This window comes from Chlorocebus sabaeus, chromosome 25 (assembly GCF_047675955.1).
Source record: "Chlorocebus sabaeus isolate Y175 chromosome 25, mChlSab1.0.hap1, whole genome shotgun sequence".
Lineage (NCBI taxonomy): Eukaryota > Metazoa > Chordata > Mammalia > Primates > Cercopithecidae > Chlorocebus > Chlorocebus sabaeus.
The window spans coordinates 50,189,241-50,217,152 of NC_132928.1; the positions used below are offsets into that span (position 1 = coordinate 50,189,241).

Genomic DNA, 27,912 nt, shown 5'->3' on the forward strand with positions numbered 1-27,912 from the left:
AACCTACATACAAGAAGCTCAATGATACAATAAGCTCAATGAATCCCAGGCAGAAAAATAAAGAAAAGTACACCAAGGGATGCTACAATCAAACTGTGGAAAACCAAACAAAGAGAAAATCCTGAAAGCATCAGAGGGAAAAAAACTATGAAGACAAAAAAATGGAATAACATCTCTGAAGCACTAAAAGGGGGCAAAAACTATCAAATTAGATAGAATTCTATACCTGGAAAAATAATATTTCAAAATGAAAATGAAAAACAGACTTTTTCAGATGGATAAAAGCTAAGAATATACACCACCAGCAGGTTTATCTTAGAGGATATGTTAAAATTTTCCAAGCAGAAAGAAAACTATACTGGAGAGAAATTTAAACAGAAAAAATTGGAAAGCATCAGAAATAAGTGTAAGTAAACAAGTTTTTTTCATGTTTAATTTCTTAAAATTTGACTTTTATGTTTTTTAATATTTTAGTATTAAAATAAATATTCCTATTTACCTTAAAACATTTTCTAAGCAAAAATAACAATGTATTAAGAGGTATATAACATGAGAACTAAAATGTATCACAATAAGAGCACAAAGGATGGAAGAGGGGAAATGTAAATTTACTGTCCCGTGGTTCTTATATTTTATATGAAATGCTATAATATTATATGAAGGTCATTGTGATAAGTTAAAAATATAGGTTGAAAACCCTAAGGCACCCACTAAAACTATAAAACAGAAAAATATAGATAATAAACAAAAAAGATAAAGTGGAACTCTAAAAAATACTTAACCAGGTACAAGGCAAAGAGTGTTCACTCCCACTGCTTTGCAACATCTTGCTGGAGTCCTAGCAAATACAATAAATCAAGAAAAGGAAATGAAACAAACAGACTGGGAAGGAAGAAATAAAACTGTCCCTTATTCACAGATCACATAATCTATGTAGAAAATATGACAGAATTTTTTAAAAACTCCTGGAACTAATTAGCAATTATAGCAAGGTTGTAGGATGCAAGGTTAATGTACAAAAGTCAATCATTTTCCTATATTCCAGTAATAAGTGAAATCTGAAATTTAAAAAATACTATTTACATTGGCACTCCCCCAAATATAATACTTAAGTATAAATCTAACAAAATATGTACAAGATCTCCATGAGGAATACTGCAAAACTCTGATGAAAGATATCAAAGAAGAAATAAATGGAGAACTATTCCATGTTCATGGACAGAAACACTCAATATTGTCCAGATGTTAGTTCTTCCCAACTCAATTTATAGATTCAATTCAATCCCAAACAAAATCTCAGCAAGTTATTTTGTGAATATCAACAAATTGACACCGAAATTTATATAGGAGGCAAAAGATCCAGAATAGCCAACAAAATATTGAAGAATAAAGCCAGAGGATTGACACTACCTAACTTCAAGACTTACTAAAAAAGCTACAGTAACCAAGACAGTATGGTAATGGTGAAAGAACAGACCGACCAGTGGAACAGACTAGAGAACCTAGACATAGACTCACATAAATATAGTGAACTGATCTTTGATAAAGGAGAAAAAGCAACCAAATGAATCAAACATAGTCTTTTCACAAATGGTACTAGAATTGAACATACACTTGCAAAAAAACCCACGAAAACAAAAACGACCCCCCACACATATCTAGACCTTACACCCTTCACAAACATTAACTTAAAATGGATCATAGACCTAAATGTAAAATTCAAAACTATAAAACTCCTTGAAGACAACATAGGTAACACTGGCTGACTTTGGATAAGGTGATGAGTTTCTAGATACAACACCAAAGGCACAATACATGGAAGAAACAATTGATTGCCTGGTCTTAAGATTAAAAACTTTTTCTCTGTAAGACAACGTCAAAAGATTGAGAAACAAGCCACAGATTAGAAGGAAATATTTGCAAGACACATCTGATAAAAGACTATAGCTACTCGGGAGGCTGAGGCCAGAGAATGGCGTGAACCCGGGAGGCGGAGCTTGCAGTGAGCTGAGATCCGGCCACTGCACTCCAGCCTGGGCGACAGAGCTACACTCCGCCTCAAAAAAAAAAAAAAAAAAAAAAAAAAAAAAGGAACTCTTAAAACTCAGCAATAAGAAAATAAACAATCAAATTTTTAAAAAATGGGCAAAATACCTGAACAGACCTCTCACTAAAGAAGATATACCCGATGGCAAGTAAGCATATGAAAAGATATTCAACATCATGTCATTAGGGGATTTCAAATTAAAACAGCAATGAAATACCACTATACAGCTATTAGAATGGCCAAAATCTAAAATACTAGCAACACCAAATGCTGACCAGCAATGGAGAACAACAGAAACATTCACTCAACACTGATGAGAATGCAAAATGGTACCACCACTTTGGAAGACAGTTTAGCAGTTTCTTATAAAAACAAACATATCTTTATCTGACAATTTAGCAACTGTACTCCTTGGTATTTACTCACATGAATTGAAAATTGCTATCCACACAAAAAACTCACACACATGTTTATAGCAACTTTATGAGGAAACAACCAAGATGTCCTTCAGTATAAGTGGATAAACTGTAGTATCAGACAATGGAATATTACTCAGTGCCAAAAAGAAATGCACTATCAAGCCATGAAAAGACATAGAGGAACCTTAAATGCATATTACTAAGTGAAAGAACCCAATCTGAAAGGCTACATGCTCTATAAGTCCAACTATATGACTCTCTGGAAAAAGCAAAACTATGGCGACAGTAAAAAGACCAGTGGTTACCATGGGATTAAGGGACGAGACAGATGAATAGGTGCGAGCACAGAGGACTTTTAGGGGAGTGAAACTATTCAGTATGATGCTACAGTAGTGGATACATGCCATTACACATTTGTCAAAACCTGCAGAATGTACAACACCAAGAGCAAACTCCCCTACCCCCTACCTCCTCCCGAACAGGTGCTGGTATCCACGGCTGACAGACCTCACTGTTGCACGATGAATGCAACAAACAGCAGGATTAATGCAATAGTACCTCACATCTCAATACTAATATTGAATGCAAATGGCCTAAATGCTCCACTTAAAAGATACAGAACTGCAGAATGGATAAGAATTCCACAACCAACTATCTGCTGCCTTCAGGAGACTCATCTAACACATAAGGACTCACATAACTTAAAGGGATGGAAAAGACATTTCATGCAAATGGACACCAAAAGCAAGCAAGGGTAGGTATTCTTACATCATACAAAACAAACTTTAAAGCAACAGCAGTTAAAAGAGACAAAGAGGGGCATTATATAATGGTAAAGGGCCATGTCCAACAGGAAAATATCACAATCCTAAACATAAATGCACCTAACACTGGAGCTCCCAAATTTATAAAACAATTACTAATAGACCTAAGAAATGAGACAGACAGCAACACAATAATAGTGGAGGACCTCAATACTCCACTGACAGCACTAGACAGTTCATTAAGACAGAAAGTTAAAGACACAATGGATTTAAACTATACCTAGGAACAAATGGACTTAACAGATATATACAGAACATTTCATCCAACTGCAAAATACACACTTCATTCAATAGGGCATGGAACTTTCTCCAAGATAGACCATATGATAGGCCATAAAACGAGCCTCAATACATTTAAGAAAACTGAAATTATATCAAGCACTCTTTCAGACAACAGAGGAATAAAACTGGGAATCCACTCCAAAAGGAACCTTAAAAACCATGCAAATACATGGAAAATAATCTGCTCCTGAATGATCACTGGGTCAAAAATGAAATCAAGATGGAAATTTAAAAATTCTTCAAACTCAATGACAGTAATGACGCAACCTATCAAAAACTCTGGGATACAGCAAAGGTGGTGCTAAGAGGAAACTTCATAGCCCTAAACACCTACATCAAAAAGGCTGAAAGAGCACAAACTGACATTTTAAGGTCATACCTCAAGGAACTAGAGAAACAAAAACAAACCAAACCCAAACCCAGCAGAAGAAAGGAAATAACCAAGATCAGAGCAGAACTAAATGAAATTAACAACAACAAAAAAATACAAAAGATAAATGAAGCAAAAAGCTGGTTCTTTGAAAAGATAAATAAAATTGATAGACCATTAGAAAAATAAACCAAGAAGAGAAGAGAGAAAATCCAAATAACCTCATTAAGAAATGAAACAGGAGATATTACAATTGACACCACTGAAATACAAAAGATCATTCGAGGCTACTATGAACCCCTTTATGCACATAAACCAAAAAACCTAGAAGACATGGATAAATTCCTGGAAAAATACAACCCTCCTAGCTTAAGTCAGGAAGAATTGGATACCCTGAACAGCCAATAATACATGGCGAGACTGAAATGGTAATTTAAAAATTACAAACAAAAAAAAGTCCAGGAGCAGACAGATTCACAGCAGAATTCTAAAAGACATTCAAAGAAGAATTAGTACCAATCCTTTTGACACTATTCCACAAGCAAGAGAAAGAGGGAAGCCTCCCTAATTCATTCTATGAAACCAGCATCACCCTAATACCAAAACCATGGAAGAACATAACAAAGAAGAAAACTACAGATTGATATCCCTGACTAACATAGATGCTAAAATCCTTAACAAAAATACTAGCTAACTAAATCCAATAACATATCAAAAAGATAATGCACCATGATCAAGTGAGTTTCATACCAGGGATGCAGGGATGGTTTAACATATGCAAGTCAATAAATGTGATACACCACATAAACAGAAAGACAAAAATCACATGATCAACTCAACAGATGCAGAAAAAGCATTCGACAAAATCCAGCATTGCTTTATGATTAAAACTCTCAGCAAAATCGGCACACAAGGGACAAACCTCAACGTAATAAAAGCCATCTATGACAAACCCACAGCCAATACTGGATGGGGAAAGTTGAAAGCATTCCCTCTGAGAACTGGAAGATGACAAAGATGCCCACTCTCACCACTCCTCTTCAACATAGTACTCAAAGTCCTAGCCAGAGCAATCAGACAAGAAAAATAAAGGACATCCAAATCAGTAAAGAGGAAGTCAAATTGTCATTGTTTGCTGACAATATGATCATTTACCTTGAAAACCCTAAAGACTCCTCCAGAAAGCTCCTATAGCTGATAAAAGAATTAAGCAAAGTTTTCAGATACAAGATTAATGTATACAAATCAGTAGCCCTTCTATACGCCGAAAGTGACCAAGCAGAGAATCAAATCAAGAACTCAACTCCTTTTACAATAGCTGCAAAAATAACAAAATACTTAGGAATATACCTAACCAAGGAGGCAAAAGACCTCTATAAGGAAAACTATAAAACGTTGCTGAAAGAAATTATAGATGAAACAAACAAATGGAAACACATCCCATGCTCATGGATGGATAGAATCAATATTGTGAAAATGACCATACTGCCAAAAGCAGCCTACAAATTCAACGGATTCTCCATCAAAATATCACTATCATTCTTCACAGAATTAGAAAAAACAATTCTAAAATTCATATGGAACCAAAAAAGAGCCCACATAGCCAAAGCAAGACTAAGCAAAAAGAACAAATCTGGAAGCATAACACTACCTTATTTCAAACTACACTATAAGGCCATAGTCAACAAAAAAAGCATGGTACTGGTATAAAAATAAGCACATAGACCAATGGAACAGAACAGAGAACCAGAAATAAACCCAAATACTTATAGCCAACTGATCTTTGACCCAAAGCAAACAAAAACATAAAGTGGGGAAAGGACACTCTTTTAAACAAATGGTGCTGGGATAATTGGCTAGCCACATATAGGAGAATGAAACTGGATCCTCATCTCTCACCTTACACAAAAATCAACTCAAGATGGATTAAGGACTTAAACCTAAGACCTGAAACTATAAAAATTCTAGAAGATAACATTGGAAAACCCCTTCTAGACATTGGCTTAGGCAAGGATTTCATGACCAAAAACCCATCAACAAGAAAAAAACAAGCAATCCCATCAAGAAGTGGGCTAAGGACATGAACAGATAATTCTCAAAAGAATATACACAAATGGGCAACAAACACATGAAGAAATGCTCAACATCACTAATGATCAGGGAAATGCAAATCAAAACCACAATGAGATACTACCTTACTCCTGCAAGAATGGCCATCATCAAAAAATAAAAAAACAGATGTTGGCATGGATGTGGTTAACAGGGAACACTTCAACGCTGCTGGTGGGAATGTAAACTAATACAGCCGCTATGGAAAACACTATGGAGATTCCTTAAAGAGCTAAAAGTAGGCCAGGTGCGGTGGTTTATGCCTGTAATCCCAGCACGTTGGGAGGCCGAGGTGGGTGAACTCCCTGAGTTCAGGAGTTCACAACCAGCCTGGGCAACACAGTGAAACCCCATATCTACTAAAATACAAAAAATTACCTGGGTGTGATGGCGTGTGCCTGTAGTCCCAGCTACTCAGGAGGCTGAGGCTGGAGAACTGCTTGAACCTGGGAGGTGGAGGTTGCAGTGAGCTGAGATTATGCCACTGCACTCCAGTCTGGGCGACAGAGCAAGACTCCATCTCAAAAGGAACTAAAAGTAGAACGACCAGTTGATCCAGCAATCCCACTACTGGGTATCTACCCAGAGGAAAAGAAATCATTATACGAAAAAGATACTTGCAGATGCACGTTTATAGCAGCACAAATTGCAATTGCAAAATCACAGAACCAACCCAAATGCCCATCAATCAAGTAAACTACCATGTGTGTATATATATCATATATATCATATATATGATATATATCTCATATATATCTATATATCATAGATATATATCTCATATATATCTATATATCACATATATATGATATATATCTCATATATATATCATATATATGATAGACTACTACTCAGCCATGAAAAGGAATGAATTAATGGCATTTTGCTGTGACCTTGATGAGACTGGAGACTATTATTCTGAGTGAAGTAACATAGGAATAGAAAACTAAACATCATGTTTTCACTGATATGTGGGAGCTAAGCTATGAGGACGCCTAGGCATAAGAATGATACAAAAGACTTTGGGGACATGAGGGGAAGGGTAGGAAGGGGATGAGGGATAAAAGACTACAAATAGGGTGCAGTGTATACTGCTTGGGTGATGGGGGCACCAAAATCTCACAAATCACCACTAAAGAATTTACTCATGTAACCAAATACCACCTGTACCCCAACAATCTGTGGAAAAAAAAAATAGGCAAAGCATAAACTAACTGAACTAAAGGTAAAATAGACAAATCTATAATTATGTTTGAAAATTTCAATACTCCTCCCTCAGTAGTTCATTAAAAAATAGTTAAAAAGAAATTCTCAATGACATAACTGACTTAATTGACATTTATAGAATATTATACCCAAATATTTCAAAATATTCTTTTGAAGTGAATTATGAAACATTTACCTAGATAAACATATTCTGAGCCATATAATGAGTCTCAATAAATATATAAGGAACAAAATTTATGTTGTTGGACCACAATGAAATTAGAATAGAAGCATCTCTGAAAAAAATTCCCAAATATTTGGATATTAAACAACACACTTCTAAATAATCCATGATACAAAGAAAAAAACCAAAAGGGAGATCAGTAAATTTTGACCTGAAGATGAGTTTTCATATCAAATTTGAATTTCATATCAAAGTTCGGGAGATGTAGCTATAGCAATACTTAGAAGAAATTTATAACCTTAAATGTTTACATTAAAAAGGGACCAAAATCCATGACCAAACTTCTACCTTAAGAGCAAAGAGGAAATTAACCCAAAGTAAACAGAAGTTACAAAGCAATTAGAACAGAAATCAATGAAATAAAAAGTGAAAAAATAAAAAAAATTATCAAAACTAAAAACCTGTTCTTTGAAAAATACAGCCATGCATCTTTTAATAATGGGGATACACTCTGAGAAATGCATTATTAGGCAACTGCATTGTTGTACAAACATAGAATGTATGTAACACAGACCTAGATGGTATAACCTTACTACACGCCTAGGCTTTATGGCATAGCCTATTGCTCCTAGGTAAAAACCTGTACAGTATGTTACTGTACTGAATACTATAGGCAATTGTAACACAGTAGTATTTGTGTATCTAAACACAGAAAAGGTACAGTAAAAATACACATAAAAGATAAAATGGCATACCTGTATAAAGCACTTACCATAAATGGAACTTGCAGGGTTGTATGTTGCTCTGGGCGAGTGGGTGGTGAATGTGTAGGCCTAGGACATTATTGTACATACACTACTGTAGACTTTATAAACATCTTACACTTAGGCTATACTAAATTGATCTTGTCATGTGGTAAGGTGTTCAGGGACAATAATATGCATGGAGCTGTCATCATCTATGATAACAATGCCTTCCTTCTGGAATACCTCCTGAAAGAAATGCCTGAAGCTGTTTTACAATCAATTTTTTTAGTTAGGAGTGCACTCTAATGATAGAAACTACAGTAAAAACACAAATCCATAACATGGTTGTTCATTGTCATTATCAACTATTATGTACTGTACATATTGTGCTATATATATGACTGTCACCACAAATACAAGTGTTGCATTGCACTATGTTGTTACAACAGCTACATCACCACCAGGTGGCAGGAATTTTTCAGTTCTATTATAAATTTATGGAACTACTGTTGCACATGCAGTCTTGTTGACACAAGTGTCATTATGTGGAGCATGACTGTGTATAAGTGAATAAATCTTTAGCAAGACTTACATGTGTGTGAGCGAGACAGAGAGAGAGAGAAGGAGCAACCATCACAGACCCTACAGACCTTAAAATGTTATTGGGGGAACATTATGAATAACTTTATTTCAATAAATTTGACAGCCTAGATGAAATGGACAGCACCTTGAAAGACAAGGTACCAAGGCTCATTTAAAAAAAAAAAAAAAAAAAGCAAGCATAAAATCCAAAATAGCCCTGTATCTGTTAAAGAAACTGAATTTGTTGTTTAAAACCTTTCTACAAAGAAAGTTCCAGGCCCAATTTGGTTCACTGATAAATTCTATGAAACATTTAAGAAAAACAAATACCAATGTTACACAAACTCTTTCAGAATAAAGAGGCGGAAAAAAACTTCCCAACTCATTTCACATGAGGCCTGTATTAAAATGATACCAAAACCAGATAAAAGCATTACAAGAAAACTACAGAATATATCTTATGAACATAAATGCAAAACCCTTAAAATATTAGCAAATTGAAGGTAGCAACATATAAAAAGGATACCATATGATGACCAAGTGGGATTCATCCAGAAATATAAGGTAAGCTGAATATAAAACCAAGAAAAGTAATTTTTTTTAAAGTCCTATAATAACTGCAATGTATGGAGAAAGAGTATGACAAAATTCAAAATACATGCATGAAAAAAAACCTGAGAAACTAGGAATAGGAGGGAATTTCCTCAACCTGATAAAAAGGCATCTAAAAAGCTACAGTTAATATCATAATTATGAAAGACTGAATATTTTCCCCATATAGTTAGGAACAAGTTAAGTTTTTCTACTCTCACATTTCTATAATATTATATAATACTAGAAAGCCTACACTGTGTGGTAAAGGTTGGAGGAAAGGAAGATAGATTGAAAAAGAGGAAGTAAAACTGTCTTTACTCTCAGATGGCATGACTGTCTATGCAAAAAATCCAAACTCTACCAAATAGCTGCTAGAATGATTTGAATTACAGAACTGAGTTTTTCAAGTACCATGACTCAAGGTCACAGGATACAAGGTCAACATACCAAAAAAAATCCAGTTGATTTTCTATTAGCAATGATTAGAAATTTTAAATACCATTTATAATAGCTAAAAAATACGAAAAGTATAAAGGATAAGTTTAACAAAATATATACAAGCTTTATGCATTGAAAACTATAAAACATTGCTGAGAGAATGTAAAGACCTAAATAAATGAAGATATACCATGCTTTTGAATCAGCAGACTTGATATTGTTAAGATGTCATTTTTCCCCAAACTTATCTATAGATCCAATGTGATTCTAACAAAGATCACAATCTTATTAATTTCTGGCAGAAACTGACAAGTTGATTTGTATCAAATTAAACATATCTGCAAATGCAAACCTAGAATATCCAAAGCATTTCTGAAAAATAACAAAGTTGCAAGACTTAACTAGTCATGGGCTGCATTATGACTTATGGTCAACAATAGACCACCTGTATGATGGTGGTCCCACAAGATTATAATACTGTATTTTTTCCATACCTTTTCTATGTTTAGATACACAAAGACCCCACTGTGTTACAACTGCCTACGGCATTCAGTGCAATAACATGCTATAATGGTTTGTAGCCTATGAGCAATAGGCTATACCATATAGCGTAGGTGTGTAGTAGGCTATATACCATCTAGGTTTGTGTAACTGCATTCTAGGATGATCATACAATGATAAAATCACCTAACAACACACTTCTCAGATAGTATCTCTGTTATTGACACAAAACTATATATGACTAAGATATTATAAAGCTACAGTAACAAAGATAGTACAGCATTGGCAAAAACAGACATGTAGATAAATGGACCTGAACAGAGTCTGAAAATAGAACTACACATGTGTGAGGTCAATAGATTTGATAGAGGTGCCAAAATAATAAGGAATAACTGTCTATATGCAGAAAACTTTGATCTGTGCCTGGTACCTTATGCAAATCTGGCTTGAAATGGATAATATACCTAAATATAAGAACTGAAAACATAAAACTTCAAGAAAACATAGGAGAAAATTTTTGTAACTTCAGATTAAAATCCATTACATAGGCAAGAATAAAAGAAAAATATGGGCCAGGCATGGTGGCTCATGCCTGTAATCCCAGCACTTTCGGAGGCTGAGGCAGGTGGATCCCGAGGTCAGGAGTTCAAGACCAGCCTGACCAACATGGTGAAACTCTGTCTCTAATAAAAATACAAGAATTAGCCAGGCATGGTGGCAGATGCCGGTAATCCCAGCTACTCAGAAGGCTGATGCAGGAGAATCACTTGAGGCCGGGAGGCAGAAGTTGCAGTGAGCCAAGATCGCACCATTGCACTCCAGCCTGGGCGACAAAGCAAGACTCCCTATCACAAAAAAAGAAAAGAAAAGAAAAGAAGAGAAAAGAAAGAAAAATATGAATAAATTAGACTGTATCAAAATTAAAGACTTTTCCACAACACACAGGATTAAGGAAATGAAGAAGCAAACATAGGCCAGGAGAAAATATTTGCAAAGCATGTCTCTGATAAGGACTTACATCTAGAATATGTAAATTTTTCCAATTCAATACAATGACAACACAGTTTTATAAAACTGGCAAAATATTTGAATAGACACTTCAAAAAGGAAATACAAATGGCAAACACGTATGTGAAAAGATGTTCAACATTATCATTATATTATTATGATCCAACTTAAAACCATGAGATAGCACTATATACCCACTCAAATGCCTAATATTTTTAAAACTGACAATCCCAAATGTTAACAAAGATGTGTAACAACTACAACTCTTATACATATTTCATGGGAAAGGAAAGTCATACAGCCACTTTGGAAAACAGTGGCAATTTCTTATTAACATACACTTACTATATATGATGCAGTAATCCAACTCCTAGGTATTTACACAAGAGAAATGAACTATGTCCATACAAGATGTATGCAAATATTGATAGCGGCTTTATAAGTAAAGGACCAAAGAGGAAATAACCCAAATGTCATCTAATGGGGAAGGGATAACAAATTTAGGTGTATCTGTATAATGGACTAATATCAAACAAGAAAAAGGAACAAATTACTGATATATACATCTTGGATGAACCTCAGAAGTATTCTAGTAAGTTAAAAAAGCCAAACACAAAAGCTTAGATACTGTTTCATTCCATTTATACGAAATTCCTGGAAAGTCAAAATCATAGAAAGCAGTGGTTGTCTGTGGCTGCAGTTGGGGAAAAAAACTACAAAAGTGGCATGAAGGAGCTTTTTTGGGTGTAATGGAAACGTTCTGTTTTTTATTTTGATGGTGATTACATAATTATATATTAATCAAAACTCAAACTGTAAAGTTAAAATGAGTAAATTTTACTACATGTAAATTATGTTACTAAAGCTAACTTTAGTAGAAATCAGGCATTTTCATGTTTTGAACTTAATTTCCATGTACTAGTTCTGAGCTCTAACTTAAGTTGTGAACATGATGATTTAGCCAGGCATTTATCGGTTATATTCTAATAGATTTTATTCAAAGTCCTTCAGCATTTACAGTCACAGAAAAATACCAGGATTGTTATGCTCAGGAGCAGCCATTCAGAAGATATTCATGAGGTAAATTGCAAATACGCTTCTGTAACTTTGGTGAGGAACTGGAACCAGAGATACAGGTTTGGGAATTAGGAGGCATTTGCAGAAAACAGTGGAAACCGTGGAGTTGATACAATTGTACTCTTCTTCCACTCCACTTCTCACTGCTTACTAATCTACAGAACCACAGGAAATGCTTGGTCAAATTTGAAATAACTGAACGACTTCAGTTTTTAAAAGGTCAACTTTTCCATCAGATCAAAGTGTTAACACCACTGAATTTAAAAACATCGTATATTTATATCTCCAAATTCTTATCTCTCACCTGGTTTAATTTTTCAGTGTGATTCAGCCTTGAAGTCTCCACTACATTTAACTTGGAAGTCTTTTCCATGCTCATTATTTGCTTCTGTGGTTCCATGTTTGAAGTGGGTTGTGAAAAGCATGCCTTTGCTACCGGAAAGCCTGTGGAGTATGACCCTTGTTTCATTCTAAATGGCTGGGTAAAAATTTTACCTTTTGTGAGTAATAGAAGAAGAGAGAAAAATTGTCACTAGCAACTTCTATTTCATTTTCTGGTGGCTACATATAGAGGCTACTGTGAGCTAACTGCCTTCAAGTAAAAATTAATAAAAGAAAGCTTACAGTTTTATATCAAGCCAAAACTTACATATAGTATAAGTTATTAGTCATCCATAGAGGAAGACAGAGATCATAACTGTTACCAAAAAGGCTGGGGCTATCTAAAAGTCCACTTAAGGTCACCTGAATATAATTACAGAGAAGTGGGATTCAATATGTAAAAAGCTGTATCCTATTTAGGAGACAAAAAAGTCTCCAAGGAGCCTGCTTAGCACTATGCTTTTCAAACTGGATAACCACTAGTAGTACCACAGTTCTGGGAGGATGAAAAGCTACAGAATAAAGTATAAATTCTTCAAGATTTGTAGGAAGGGGGAATACCATTGGAGAGGTGTATTCTGTTGTATGACATGAAAGATACATCACCAGACTTCACCACAGCCTAGCTCTTTCTTTACCCTCAGGCCAAGTTCACAAACAAAACAAAACAAAACAAAAAAACCCACCAGTTGACTTCAAGATATCCTTATGAAGAAGTAGGAACCATGGATGGAGAACATGAACAAAATTACTGGAAAGGAATATTCACCCCCCACTATTCAATAAATTGGTAAAGTGCTTTCTACAACTCAACCTCTTGCAAGTTTAATAGTATGAGTTAGTCTTCCCAAGTTTTAGGACTTCAAGAATACTGATAAAGTTGAGGGCTAGACTTGAAACACTTACTGGCCTCCAGAGCCTTCCCTATCCAAATATATCCTCATATCCTCAAACTACATCACCCAGCAGTGTAAATATTGGTTTATAAACGTGCGACACATCCTCATGGTTCACTTACGTTAATCTAAATACAGATTTTAGAGAAAAAGAGTATCACTGAAATAGGCACAGAATGCTCCCAAGTAGGCTCCAGCTACGCTCAGTGTATAAACCACATATTGTCAAGGGAGATACTATGCAGATGGTCACATCGGTCTCTTGAGCCTTTAATGTACACAGCAGCTGGGCAGAAACTCACTGCATGGGCAGCAATAACAGCTGGGTATCTGACTCTAGCTGTACCACTTTTCCAGCCATGTGGCTTTGGAAAAGCCATTTAATTTTCCTGAGCTTTGATTTCCTTATCTATAAGACACAGTTACTTACCCTACCTAGTACGGTAATGAGAATGCAAGGTAAAATGCTATACAGATAAGGTGGTTATTATTACACCACAAAAATTACCAAAGTGTCCCCTAGGATAAGCCCCAGTGATGGCAAAGATTAGCAGGGTTAAGGCTAATCATTTAAATATTTTAACTTTTCATTTTCCATATAGCTTATTTACATGAACACATTCATGTAAAGTTCACTTACAGTGTTCTAGAGCTGATCTTGTAGTTTTTAAAATAATAACAGCTACCACTTATTATCAGCTTACTAAATGCCAGAGACTTTACAGAACTCACCTCATGTAAGGTCCTCAACACAACCCCGAGAGGCAAATATTGTTATTTCTATTTTAAAGATGAGGAAACCAAGGTTTAAGTAGATTTAAGTAGATTGAACAGTTTGCCCGGGACCACTGAGCTAGCAAGTAGTAGAGCCAGGCTACAACTCTAACAAACTCATGGACCTTAGCCATTACACACCCCTCTATGTGCCAGGACTGCTCCAACATTTGCTCACATGCATACCTGCTGGACATCCTCTCTGCTTTTCCTCTGTTACATTCTTCTTTAGCATCAACAAAGAACCTGCTCTGGTCTGCTCTACAGAAATGACATCTGAAGCTGCATTCAGCACTTCAAACATAGAGAGAAATCCATATTGCATGTACTGGAATGATCGTCCAAATCTTTTGGCAAATGCCTTTTCAAAATCAGAAAGGAGAACAGGAGATAACGCCAACAGGTCCTTCAACTCACTCTTCACAACAGCTGGAAGAATAGGGGCAACCCTTCCTCGGTAAGGTACTCGCCGATGAGATCTTTGTCCAGAATAAATACTAGGTCTTCCCTTATGCATGGAGTTTCGAACCTTATGGTTGCTCCTCTGTTTTGCAACTAAACTTGCTATTCCTTTGGTAGATTCATCTGGAATGGCTAAGGAGATGTGAAAAAAAGAAATCATATTTAGGTAGAAAACTTACTCCCTTTTTCATCCTTAGTATCTGTATTTATAGTTTTTAACTCTCCAAGGAGCTGTTTATCCAGGCAGCACGATAAACAGTAACTCCTGATTCCTCGATTTCTTGCATTTTGGGCAACAGCTTGCTAGCTCTTCTACCAGCTGAAGAAAAGATAACTTAATGTGTTATTACAACAACTAATTGACTCCTGACAGATCTGAAACCCTTGGGATGAAGTGCAAACTTCCCTACAAGTTTTTTCTTGTGCTTCACGGAATTTAAAACATGTTTTTATAATTAAGAAGTTCTTTTTTTATTTCTCCCGACTTAAGGTCCAATAACCTGAAATCACATGTGAAAGTGTAGTTTTTGTGAGTGCACGATTGTCTGGGGAATGGTTCATTTTGCAGAGGTTCTAACTTTGCCCACAACCTCAAAAGCACCTATGAGTCTCCCTCCCCCGCCAAATTAAAATCCACTGGCTGGGATGCATAAATAACTGCAGAACTAGAATAATTATTTACTAAGCAATTGTTTTTATTACAAAGTTTACAGACCTTCAAAAATCTTAAACCTACCTTTCAGTATTACAGTACCACCTGCACCATGGCAGACACTAACAACATCAGGCATGTCCAATACCAGCTCCATAGTGGACCGATACCCAAGGATTCGGAGTGGTAGATGGTTGCCAACCATCAAAAGGTACTCCTTCTCCAACTCCTGTGGGCTCAAACCATCTTTGGTGGAAATGAGAAGTGATCTTATTTCCTTCCGCAGACATTCCTGTATACGCTCTTGTTCAGACATTGTGTCCTACAGGACTGAAGACAGAAACGCAACTCATGAGGAAAAGAGGGCAAACCCATGAAAAAAGATTTTTTTTTTTTTTTAAACAACCAACAGTGGGATACAAATAACTGAGACGCCTGTTTTAAGGGTAATAAGGCAGAAGCAGTACCGAGAGGGTGTCCTGCGGCTTGCGCGTGGCCGGGCGATTCAAGCCCTCAATCTCCACCTGCGTTGATTAAGCTACAGGTGTCAAGAACTCTGCCCCTGGCCATGGGGAGGCGTTAACTGGGGTTCCTGTGGGGTGTTCGACTCCAACGCAAACTTCCTATGCGAAGCCTTCAGGGGCTTCTCGGGAACCAGGACTAGGAACTGAGGCCAACGCAATGCCGCCTCCGCCCTGCAGCGCGAGGGCCCCACGGAAAGGCTTCCGCCGCACACCTCCGGCACCCCAAGCCGAGGGGGCGCTCCCCGCTCCCTCTTACCTGAAGGTATCACCAATCTTCGCCCGCCGCCTACCTGGTCTAGGGTTGGGGTCCCTGCCCCTCCCCCAGCATCTCTCGGTGCCCCTCGCGGGAGCGGGGCGTGGCCCTTCCACCTGCCCTGGCGGCTCTCTGCAACCTGAGGTGAAAAGGAAGGCGGGAGGCGCCAGGTGAGGCGCCTTTCTCGGCCCGGCACCGCCCAGCTGCCCGTCACCCGTCTTGCCCCCACCGCGCCCTGACGCCAACACTGCCGTTGCTGGCCAGGTAGAGACTAGGGCGCCCTCTCGGAAGCGGCGCAGGAAAGTAGCTGCGACGGCCGCCCCGCGCGCCTGCGCACCGGCGCCCCCTGACCAGGAGGCAGATCCCGGGGCGCAGCGTTCCAGCGCCGAGGGCACGTGGCGGGTGGGACGGTTGGGCAGGATTAGCCGCTCGGGGGTCAGGTGTGAGGTCCGCCCGTCTCAGGAGCCGCTGGGCCGGACTGCAGAGGCGGGCCGCCTTCCAGGATCCCAGGCGCCTACCTCCTGCGAAGTGGTGAGAAGACGCGAGGTGGGGCTGCAGCACTTAGACCAATCCAACCACCTCCAGAGCCAGGGCCCGGCCGGGCGCAGGGAGGGAAGTGGACCGTGTGGGCCTCAGAATCACCTGCGGGACTATTTAAGAGGAGAAAAGGATGCACGGGTCTGGTAAGCAGAGATTCTCATTCAATAGCTCTGGATTCATTTGAGGAAAATCACAGACAATTCTGATTCTTGGTGGAGAATCCCTGCAGAGCTCAATGCAACTCTGGCTCCCTGATGAAGGAATGGGTGGGGCTAGGAGACCTTTTTAAATGAGTGGACAACATTCTAGGTGCCACTGGAGATTTATTTGGATATATTTGTTGGTTTGGTAGACTGCGCCAGATTTACAAAGTCCTTGAAAACCAGAAAACAGTAGCTTAAGAGATACAGAATAGGGAGGCATTGTATAATATAAAGGCTTGTACCTTAAAATGTACAGTCTAATTAAAGAAACAAGACAAACCAAAATAACCAAATAATTTGAACCAACAAAGAGGCTTGAGCACACACAACGACCTTATCTTCCTTCTTTTTTTTTCCCCCTATAAAATGTAAGGTTTAATACACGAGAGCAAGGAACACCCCGGAGGCTGTGCCAGCACGTGTGGCTTCGTGTTTCTGTGCTACATGAGACTAGTGTCCTCGTCTTCCATCGTGACAGCCCTTCTCTCTCCACCCCCGCACAGTGCCAACAGGCTCTGGGCAAAGCTACCCCGTTTTCTTTTAACCTAAGGGATGCCATGGTTTGGCTGACTACGTTTGACTACCCCCACTGATGTCTGAAGTGGCCAGATACCGTGGCGATGGAAATCAGGCGAGGTACTGGCATGGAGGGTGGGGGTGCCGGGTCAAGGTCGTCTGGGTTCTCAGGAGCCAGTCTGTGCCACAGAACTATCGGCAGCTGCCTTTGTAAGGCACCTCGGTTTGGCATTCGGAAAAACCACCCCGTCTTGCCAGAGCCCCTTGGTCTTAGTTAGCAAAAGCCGTATCCGATCTAAATCATGCTTTCAATCATGAGAAATCACATCCCTTCTTTTCCCTTTATTCACTGTATTCCAGTGTGTCTTTTTTTTCTCAATTTTAATAAGCAAATTGTACCACCGTCTTATTCTGAGATGCTCCTTTTTAAAAGCTGTAGATCACATTAATGGAAGTGTTTACTGCTGGGAATATTTTCCATGTACAATGAGCTGTAACCCTCTTAACTAGTTTAACTAGTTGCACATTATTAGTTCACATCCAGTTCAATTTATAAATTAAGAGAGGTGCCATTTGTCTGTAAAACAAATCAATACATATTTATGAACTTCTTTTATTCAAATATATTTTCACACATCTTGACTAAATACATAATACAGAAGCCCATGTGGGTTGGGCAATGTGGCCCAGGAAGGCCTGAGACTAACACATCCACCTCGGCAAAAGGACAGAAAATATCTCTTATGGTTGGAAAAAAATAGCCTTTTGTGTGTTTGTTTAGTTTACAAAATATACTCAAAATGCTATTATTAGCTGAATTTGTGATTTCCTTTTGAATTTCTGAGTTATTCTTATTTTTCCCATTTTGTTTTTGTACCAAGGAGACCACAGTCAAAAGAAAGTTACTCGGCAACTGATTTCCTTCTTTGAACTGAAAAATTCAACAGATACTAAAGTATGACAGTGAATTTAGAAAGGAGGACTCCAGGGGCTTGAAAGAACATGTCTGGGATAATATGATGCTTCTGAGAGTATTGCGATCACAACGTGGTAAGCACCAGAGCATGCTGCATAACTACCTCCTTGGCTAATATGCTTTCTTCTTGGTGATGACCAATCATCTTCTATTAAACAGCAGTAATGCTGGAAGAACTCAACTACACAAGTGTAATGAAGCCAATATTCTCCCTGGACAGATGACCTACAACTGATTTGACACATACCATGATAAGGGCTTCAAACCTGACAAACTCTGTACTTGCTTCTGATTTATGCCATCAAGCTCCTCAGAGAAGAGATGGAATCCAAGTGTTCCATTTGGTAGAGGTGAAATGTACTGATGTGCTTAACTGCCAGTTAAGGAAAGTTGCCCCTTCTCCTTGTTCCTCACCTCCCCTCCCCCTCAGATCCACATCCCTTGTGCCACCAGGACAAGGGTCCTGTGCCGTGTGCTATCATCAAAGAGCCAAGGCCTGTTGCTCTCTCCTGCTTGTGGTTTAGGGGAGTTTATGCAAAGGAGCTGCTTCTGCAGTCTCCCAGCCGCCTCTTCACCCTTTGGGGATGTCCAGGTTTTGTGATTTTGTTTGGGGTGAGGGTGGGTGGGTGGGAAGAGGAACCACCAGGAAGAGTGAGGGGATGCGACGGGACTCACGTGTTGCGACTTCCAAGTGAGTATGCTGCAAGGCCGCGGCATCCCAGGTGTGGCGGGCAGGCAGGCACGGCTGTTCCTCAGATGATGGTGGCTACCCTCCCGCTGCTGTTGTTCCGGTTATTGTTTCTCCTGAACAGGTTAGGGGTGGCCATGAGCACTCAGCGCTCGTCGGGGCAGCCATACTCCAGCAGCACATTGAGGCATTCCTGCCTGGAGGCCTGCCAGGTGTAGGCCAGCGCTGTGTTCCCATGGGCATCTCGGGCCATGATGTCCACCCTGTACCAGATCAGGAACTGCGCCAGGACCACATTTCCCTTGCAGCAGGTCAGATGCAGTACAGTGCGGCTGTCTCTGTCTCCCTCCCCGAAGGTTTCTTTCACCTCGTCCCAGGAGCTATGCACCAGCAGCAGGATGGCTGTCCACAGGTCCTCGTCTGTGGTGGCCCACAGCAGGTGCTGGCCCAGGGACAGCTCCGTGCAGGGTAGCGGGGCCAGGAAGAGCTTCTGCTCGTACTTGGCATGGATCCACTGTTCCTTCTTTTCCCTTGTGGAGTCTACTGAGGGTTTCGTCCACCCCTGGCTGCTCTCTTCCCAGACGTTGTTGAGTATCTCATTCCCAATGAATGACATCATCTTGATAAGCTCAACTGGCCAGTCATCCAGGTCCAGAGATCAGACTCAGGAAAGGTGGGTGCCAAGATTCCAGTGGCTCACTAAGCACTTGATGCACATGAGCGCTCCCAAGTTCAAACTGGCCCAGTTAGGATTCTGGGTCTCACAGTCCACACAGTAGGAGTTCCCGTGCATGTGTCGGATTGACTGCAGGGCCATGGCCTCGCTCTGGTTCATCAGCTGGGACTTGTTCTTGCTGCTCTTGCACGACTGCAGGCTTGCCAGGCTGACCAGGATCTGGCACTTGATGGCTTGGACCCAGGTGTACCACTCCTCATTCGTCGTGGTTTCAAAGTGCCACGTTTGGCCTGTGAGGGACACAATGATAAACTCAAAGTTTTCTTGTTCTTTGGTAGTGTCGGACAGGCCATCAGCTTTGAAGTTGCTGGTGGTTTTCTGCCTACAGTGCTTCTTTCTGTTGGTGTGAGGGGAGGTGGGCTGGTGGTGCTGGAGTTACTGGGGTTGGAGCATACGGAGTCACCCAGCACCATGTCACTGCTGATGGCCAAGTTTGTAATGACTGTAGCCTCACTCCACTGGTTGGCTCTGGAGACTGAGTAGAAGCGCTGGTGCATGCCATCTGGTTGGCTGTTGAAGGAGACCAGGCTGATGCTGCTTGCCATCTGAGACCCAGATGCACTAGTGACATTCCCTGAATTGAATGAGATGTGTAAACTCCTCATGTACTTGGATAGGCCATTGGTTTTAGACCTGGAGATGGGCATGCAGGCTGATGTGGCTTAGGGTAGCCTCTTCCCTGGGACTTTCATAGTAGTTCTCAGAAGGTCAGTCTCCTTACCGTGAACATTCTGCATGTAATCATGTAAACTTGGATAATAGGTTCGCACACCGTTGTCACACAGGGTGACATATTTCTTTTTCCATTCTTTATTCAACGATTTGCCACTTTGCTTCAACAGCATGCCCTGTATAATTGGCATGGCTCAGCTGCTCCTGATGCTGTACGCACGACTCTCCAGGCCTTTCTTCTCTTTGGGTCGCTCCCTTTCTGAGAGGTGAACCGGTTGGACACCCACTTGGACTGCTTACGGGCATGGGCGTGTTGGCAGTGGGAGGAACATCCATCTGAAGTTCCTTCTGGCTAGTGCTGGGAGTCTATGGAATGGAGGAGGAATAGTCACTTAAATTCCCACCTCCATTATTTATCTAGCTGATGTGCATGGGGGACACCTGTGCAGAACAGATGGCGGAATGGCTTGGAGAATTGGGCAGTGACTTGCAGGGTCCTATGGACAACTGCTGCTTCTTCCCTGTGGCAACAATCTTCTGGGCAACCTCCTGAAAGTCCCTCTCCACGTTCAGCCCGTACATAGCACATGTCTCGTAGTACGTGCACCGCTTCAGGCCGTTGGAGCGCTTCCTTGCCCTGGCATCATCAATGACCCTCGGGTTAGTGAAACTTATGGCATCCTGGGTTCCCACCAGAACCAGAGGAGTCTCGCTCATGTTCCGATAGTTGGCCATTTGACTGCAGTAAACATCTGGAAACGTATTTCATCCTCCAAGCTGAAGATAAATATAACTGCGTCCACCCACATGGCAAACTGCGCCTCTGAGGGGGGGGTCCCCTTCGTCACTAATCAGCAGCAGATAGCTCTGTCCATCAACAACAATCTCTTTCTTGAACCTGCCACCACTTTGAGCTCCGGGACTGACAGACTCAGCGTCCATTCCTAACTGTTCACAAAGGCATCTTCCATGGCGATGACGTGCTCCCAGATCTGGTTCTGCAGCACCGGCTCCTCCACGCACCCCAGCAGCTCACAGGTGGAGTAGACGTTGTGGTGGACCCACTGGAAGCGCTGGATGTCGGCCCGGATAGCAGCCGAGTTGGCCAGCTGCTGCTGGTAGTTTATGGTGCAGGCGCCACGCCCGGAGCCAGCATCCCCCAGGAAGGCGGCCCGCGGGCGGCGGGCGGAGGAGGCTAGAGAAGAAAGGCGCCGGCGTAGCAGGCGCGGCAGTCTCAATTCATAGCCAGGACCAGCGGCCGGCAAGCCTGCTGCGAGCGATCGGGCCCCGGCGTCCCGGGTCAGGACGTCACCAGGGGGAAGCGCGCCCCCACTGCCCCCACCTGGAGCGCCCCGCGGCGGGCGTGACGGGCCCAGGAGGAGGCTCGCTGGGGCGCCTTCCTGTGACGCAGCCTCTTTCCAACCCTAGGCCCGGCCCCGCCGAGCAGCCATTAAAAGCCCTGCCATCCGCTGAGCTCCGAACTGCGAGTCCTGAGCGCCGGGGCCGGGGGCCAAGGGCCGAGGGCTGATCCCGGGTCAGTGTGGCTGTGCCGCTCCGGGCTCCTGGTCTCGGTCTTCTTTCTTAAATCTGAAGACATAATGCCTTTTTTTTTTTTTTTCCAGCCAAGGGAACAAAATGTTCCATCAATGAGCCAGGAATATTGAGGAATCCCTGAAAGATAGAAAATAAGACTTATGGACTGGCTTATAGCAGAATGGGCAGGGCTGAACAGCAAATTAACAAACAGGAAAATTATAAGACATGGAAAATGGATCTAAACATTGCAACTTTTGAATGACAAAAATTGTAGATACGAAAACCAGCAAGAATGATGGTGAGGGTTGGGGAGTTAAAAAGAAGAATGTCCCAAATTTGCACCAAAACACGTCTCATTAAAAGGGCCCACTCAGAGTTCGCAGAATAATTAATGAAAAAAGATCTTGTCCTAGGTAAACTATAAGAGAAAGAGAATCAAGAGATTTTTATATGGAAATGTTACCTATAAAACAATGGAAATTAGTTTGCCCTTGAATTTCTCAATGGCAATATCTTCAGGGCTAACTCTGGAATCCTTTAGGGTAACCAACAGTGAAGTGAGAGGAAAATAAAAACATCCTCAGACATGAAAGGATTCAGAAGGTTTATCATCTCACTGAATGACTTGAAAATGACTCCTGCAGAATGAACAACGAATTACAAAAAAGATGTCCCAGATTCTCATCCCCAACAGATGAGGCAACAGACATTGAGCACATACTATGTGCACTCTACACAGATTATCTCATTTTCTTCCCAATAACTCTGAAAAAGGTACAATTATGACGCCCATTTTAAAGTGAAGAAACTCATATACAGATGTGAACCAGAATATATGAAAGAGTGATAGTCAATAAAAACATAAAATATATTATTGAATCAAAAAGTTATTGGTGCATAATATAAAAAAGAGAGAGTTTTTACAAAGATATTCTGGAGTTAAATCCCAGATCGATAACTGCAAAGCAAGTGGCAGAGGCTGTGTGAAGTTGCTTCATTAGAAAGACTCCATGTGGGAACAGTAACTACCCTTAGGGTCCCCACTTGATTGGGTTTGCAGTAACCAAGACCTATCAGTCATCTATGGCAGCTGATCTGTGAAGTGAATGGGAATGAGGTGGGAACCATCACAGTAATATCTTTCTCTCCTTCGATGGTAACACGTATCTCTGCAGTTCTCCAGGAATATGGCATTGCTTTTGATGTACTGTTTTGGCACCCCACTTGGTACTTCCTACCGGAATAGCCCTTACACCATGGGTGAGTGTACCAATGTAGGAATTCTGCCAGTTGCTAAGATTACCTATTCCAGCTATTCACTTGGCAACTAGGGCCCTTAACCACAGGATGAATTCACAGTCCCGCTTGCCCTGCCCAAAGGTGAACCTGGGCCAGAATTCTGTTCTTTTGTCACCCAACCTCTATAAGCTCAAAATGTTGATGGCAAACAGCAACATTTTGGGTCCCAGAAATTAGTGTTAGTTTGGGATTTGCATATGATATTCACTAAAAAGTTTGAGTATTTCCTTTTCTCCAGAGCAGTTATCTATAAGGGAGCACAAACTCTTTGGGGAGATAAAAGTTTGCATGCAGTCTTAGGTACAGTATTTCCACAGTGTCCTCATTCAAGAATATTTGGGCTATGCTCAAAAGGCTGTGGATCTGGGATCTGATTTAATGCTGGTAAGAGGGTGACAAGTTGTATCTCTCTTGCTCAGGAGAGGCCTCTGTTCCCCAGACATAAAGCTGTGTTTTGTGGGTTGTTTTTTGGTTTCTTTAAAGACAGGATCTCACTCTGTTGTCCAGGCCGGAATGCAGTGGCATGATCGTAGCTCACTGAAGACCTGAACTCCTGGGCTGAAGCAGTCCTCCCTCCTCAGCCTCCTGAGTAGCTAGTCATGCATGCTCCACCATACTTAGCTAATATATATTTTTTTTTTTTTACTTTTTTTTGGAGGGGGAGGTAGGGGTGTTGCTGTGTTGTCGATGCTAGTCTCAAACTCCTGAACTGAAGCAATGCTCCCACCTTGGCCTCCCAAAATGCTGGGATTATAGGCGTGAGTCACTGGCCAGTTTGTTTTTGTTATATAAACCAAAAAGACTTAATGGGTTATTTGTTGAGTTCATTCCTTGGGTTCCCAAAATTACTTAACCACAACCAGAGAGCTCCTGGGCCAGACCAATGTGTTTTCCACCCTGCTGCCTATTACGATGACTAGAGCCCACTGTTCTTCTGGTAATTAACTCCCTCCATATGACTGCCTCCCATCCTTGCTTGCCTGTGGGAGTCTATTTTAATTTGCAGCTGCTCCTTCCAGCATTCCTGCCCTAGAAAACAGCTGAGAGAGAGAGAGAGAGAGAGAGAGAGAGAGAGAGAGATCCCCAGTTTGGGTCCATCGGATGCCATTGTTCAAGTCTATTTCCTGCAGCAATGACTCCAAGCCTTTGCCATTGCTCTTACATTTCTTACCCTACTCCTGCTCTACCACTAGATAACTTTGCTCCAAACCACCCAGAGTAAATGGAGGCTCTCATACATGAACCCCCTCAACTTTCAGCCCAGTCCTCTAAACTAGTCCCTATCATGTCTTTCCTTCTGGTCTCGGCGGGTGAGGGGGTCATTCATCCTACTCTTGATTTTATCCCCCCTAGCTCCTCTAGGATCATGACCTTACCCTTTGGTTCCTATTACACAATGCTGTATATTCAATGCTTCTTCACAGACTATTTTCCTATAGCATAAAATTATGCTCTGATCTTACAAACACAAAACACAGACACAGAGAGAGGAGAAAGATAGCAGGAAGGAGAAATAAACACTTTCTCTTGAACTACCTCCCACTCCAGTCTTTCCTTTGTGGCCAAATCCTTAAACAATCTACACTCAGTTTTTTTTCCCACCTTTTCATCCACCATTCACTACTCAGTCCATAGCAATTAGCCTGCTACTCAGGACATCTTTCTTTTACCAAAATCATCAATGGCAAACCTACTAATTGACAAGTTTTACAGACTTTTCATCTTACATGATCTCTGCTGTTTACTGTTGGTGTCTCCTCCCTTTCTGAAAATCTCTCCTCTGTGGGTTTCTATGATGCTGTTGCTCTGGGCTTGGCTCCTAGCATTCTGCTCTATTTCGTGCTTTTGTTATTCTGTTAATGTCCATGTACTATTTAATACAGGGTCTGTCCTTCGTTCTTTGCCTTTTTTTTTTTTTTTTTTTTTTTTTTTTTTTTTTTTTTTTTGAGAGCAAGTCTCACTCTTGTCCCCCAGGCTGGAGTGCGATGGCGCGATCTTGGCTCACTGCAACCTCCGCTTCCCAGGTTCAAGTGATCCTCTTACCTCAGCCTCCTGAGTAGCTAAGATTACAGGCGCCTGCCACTACGCCCAGCTAATTTTTGTATTTTTAGTAGAGACGGGGTTTCACCATGTTGACCAGGCTGGTCTCGAACTCCTGATCTCAGGTGATCCGCCCGCCTCAGCCTCCCAAAGTGCTAGGATTACAGGCATGAGCCACCATGCCCGGCCGGCTCTTCGCCTTTTTATCCATTCCCCTCTTCTTAGGTCAGCTTTCTCAATCTCATAGTTTTAGCTTTGGCTAATGCCTTCCAAACGGCATGTTCATTCATGCAACAAATATCTTTTAGCTCCTACTGTGTGCCAAGTACTGTCCTAAGAGATGGGACTACAACAGTAAGCAAAACAAAGTCTCTGTTTTTCTGGACATTACCAAAGACAAGCATTAAGCAGATAAAACATATAATATATGACATCAAGTAATGATAAAGAATCTTACAAAAAATAAACCAGAATAAGACAGTGAGAATGCGGCTGCTGTAAATGGAGTATTTAGAAAACACTTTTGTTTAACCTGTATCATACTGGCTCTCAAAGCGTAGTTCCAGACCAACAGCATCACCTGGGAACTGGCTAGAAATGCACATGATCAGGCCTCACTCAACCTGCTGAATCAGAAAATAGGGGTGGGGAGGATGAGTCCAGCAATCTATGCTTTAACAGGCCCTCCAAGTGATTCTGATGCATGCTGTAGAGGAGTTTCCCACCTCTGTTGCCCCAAATCGATTACAGGTGTGCAGTCTAATACTAATTTTCTCAGCCCATAGGGACAGCTTTAGGGTTGGGGGTTAGAGAGATGCCGGGAACCTCCAGACCAAAGTAGCCTACACCCAGACTTTTTAGAAGGCAACCAAATGGGATCGGCTGGCGTGCCACAGGCCTCCAGGTGGCATGGTAAAAGCCATCCAGCACTCACTGATCTGCTGCAAGAAGCTAAGCGCTGTCAAGGACCTGCTTCTGCCCTCACTTCTGGGTGAAGTTTGTGGTCCCTTGCACATGGAGACTGCACAGTGCAGAGAAAGACAGGTGGAGAGTCTACTCTAGCTGCACCGCAACAGCTCTTAATAATGCATGTGTTGGGCTCCCTAGAGCTTCTTTCCTTTCCTTTCTTTTTCTTTCCTTTTCCCATTCATTCATCCATTCTTTCGCTCATTCATTCAATTCATTCATTTATAAATAGAGACAGAGATCTTTCTAGGTTGCCCAGGCTGGTCTCAAACTCGTGGGCTCAAGAGATCCTCTTGCCTTAGACTCCCAAAGTGCTGGGATTACAGGCATGAACCACTGTGCCCAGCCTCATTATTATTTGAAATACATTTTTATTTATTTATTTATTTATTTTTGAGACGGATTCTCACTCTGTCACCCAGGCTGGAGTGCAGTGGCACAATCTCGGCTCACTGCAACCTCCACCTCCTGGGTTCAAGCCATTCTCCTGCCTCAGCCTCCCAAGTAGCTGAGACTACAGGTGCATGCCACTATGCCCGGCTAATTTTTTTGTATTTTTAGTAGAGACAGGGTTTCACCATGTTAGACAGGATGGTCTCGATCTCCTGACCTCCTGATTCGCCCACCTTGGCCTCCCAAAGTGCTAGGATTATGGGCGTGAGCCACCGCACCTAGCCATTTTGAAATAAGTTTAAAGAAAAAGTTGATTAGATTTGAAACCCATTCACATTATCACAAGAAATATCAAAATTACATTTGTTGATGACAGAAATTAGATTCTTTAAGTTTAACTGCTGTAAATTTTTAAGTGATTGTAAAAATTATTTTTAAAGCTTTTAAAATTGTGAGAACACGTTTCTCATTCATGGTAACAAAAATTTAGAGTTCATCATTTAAAAATTTTGATTAGGAATTTTATGTAGTCATTTCAAACATAAAATTTATATCAATGGAAGCAAACTCAAGATTCTATTTTAAAATTTTAAAATATTTGTATACAAATTTAGTTTACTGATATTGAATCCCTAACACTTTTTAAAACTATGATTATATATCAAAAACTAATTTTTTCACCAAGAACTATACAGATACCCTCAAATCCCCTCAAGTTGCCCCAGTGTGCTATTCAAATAGTATCATTTTCTGTCCTTGAATGGGAAAAGACTGGAAGCACTGCACTAGGATCACCCTCTCCCTCTCCCTATCTGTCCCCTCTTCTCTCTCCACCCCTTCCCTCGACACCATACCTCTTCCATAACACTGAACTATAAAGGGACAAAATAGAGTCCTCAGGGTCACACAAGCCAGAAACAGGAAATGTATCTTTTTTTTTTTTTTTTTTTTTTGAGACGGAGTCTCGCTCTGTCGCCCAGGCTGGAGTGCAGTGACGCAATCTCAGCTCACTCACTGC

General features: G+C 40.9%; 1 protein-coding gene and 1 pseudogene across 2 annotated transcripts in view; both read right to left on the reverse strand.

Annotated features, from left to right (window-relative positions):
• TDRD5 (tudor domain containing 5) overlaps nt 1–16,545 on the reverse strand; it is a 93,590-nt gene extending 77,045 nt beyond the window's left edge. For both annotated transcript variants that reach the window (XM_073011735.1, XM_073011734.1), the window contains exons 1-3: nt 15,637–16,545; nt 14,625–15,032; nt 12,692–12,882 (exon numbers count right to left, since the gene is read on the reverse strand). In XM_073011735.1, the coding sequence (XP_072867836.1) occupies nt 12,692–12,882; nt 14,625–15,032; nt 15,637–15,868 (831 nt within the window). In that variant the 5' untranslated portion in view covers nt 15,869–16,545. The remainder of the gene's footprint in view (nt 1–12,691; nt 12,883–14,624; nt 15,033–15,636) is intronic.
• A 96-nt stretch (nt 16,546–16,641) lies between these two features.
• LOC103230507 (arf-GAP with GTPase, ANK repeat and PH domain-containing protein 1 pseudogene) lies at nt 16,642–21,484 on the reverse strand (annotated as a pseudogene).
• Between the last annotated feature and the right edge of the window lie 6,428 nt (nt 21,485–27,912).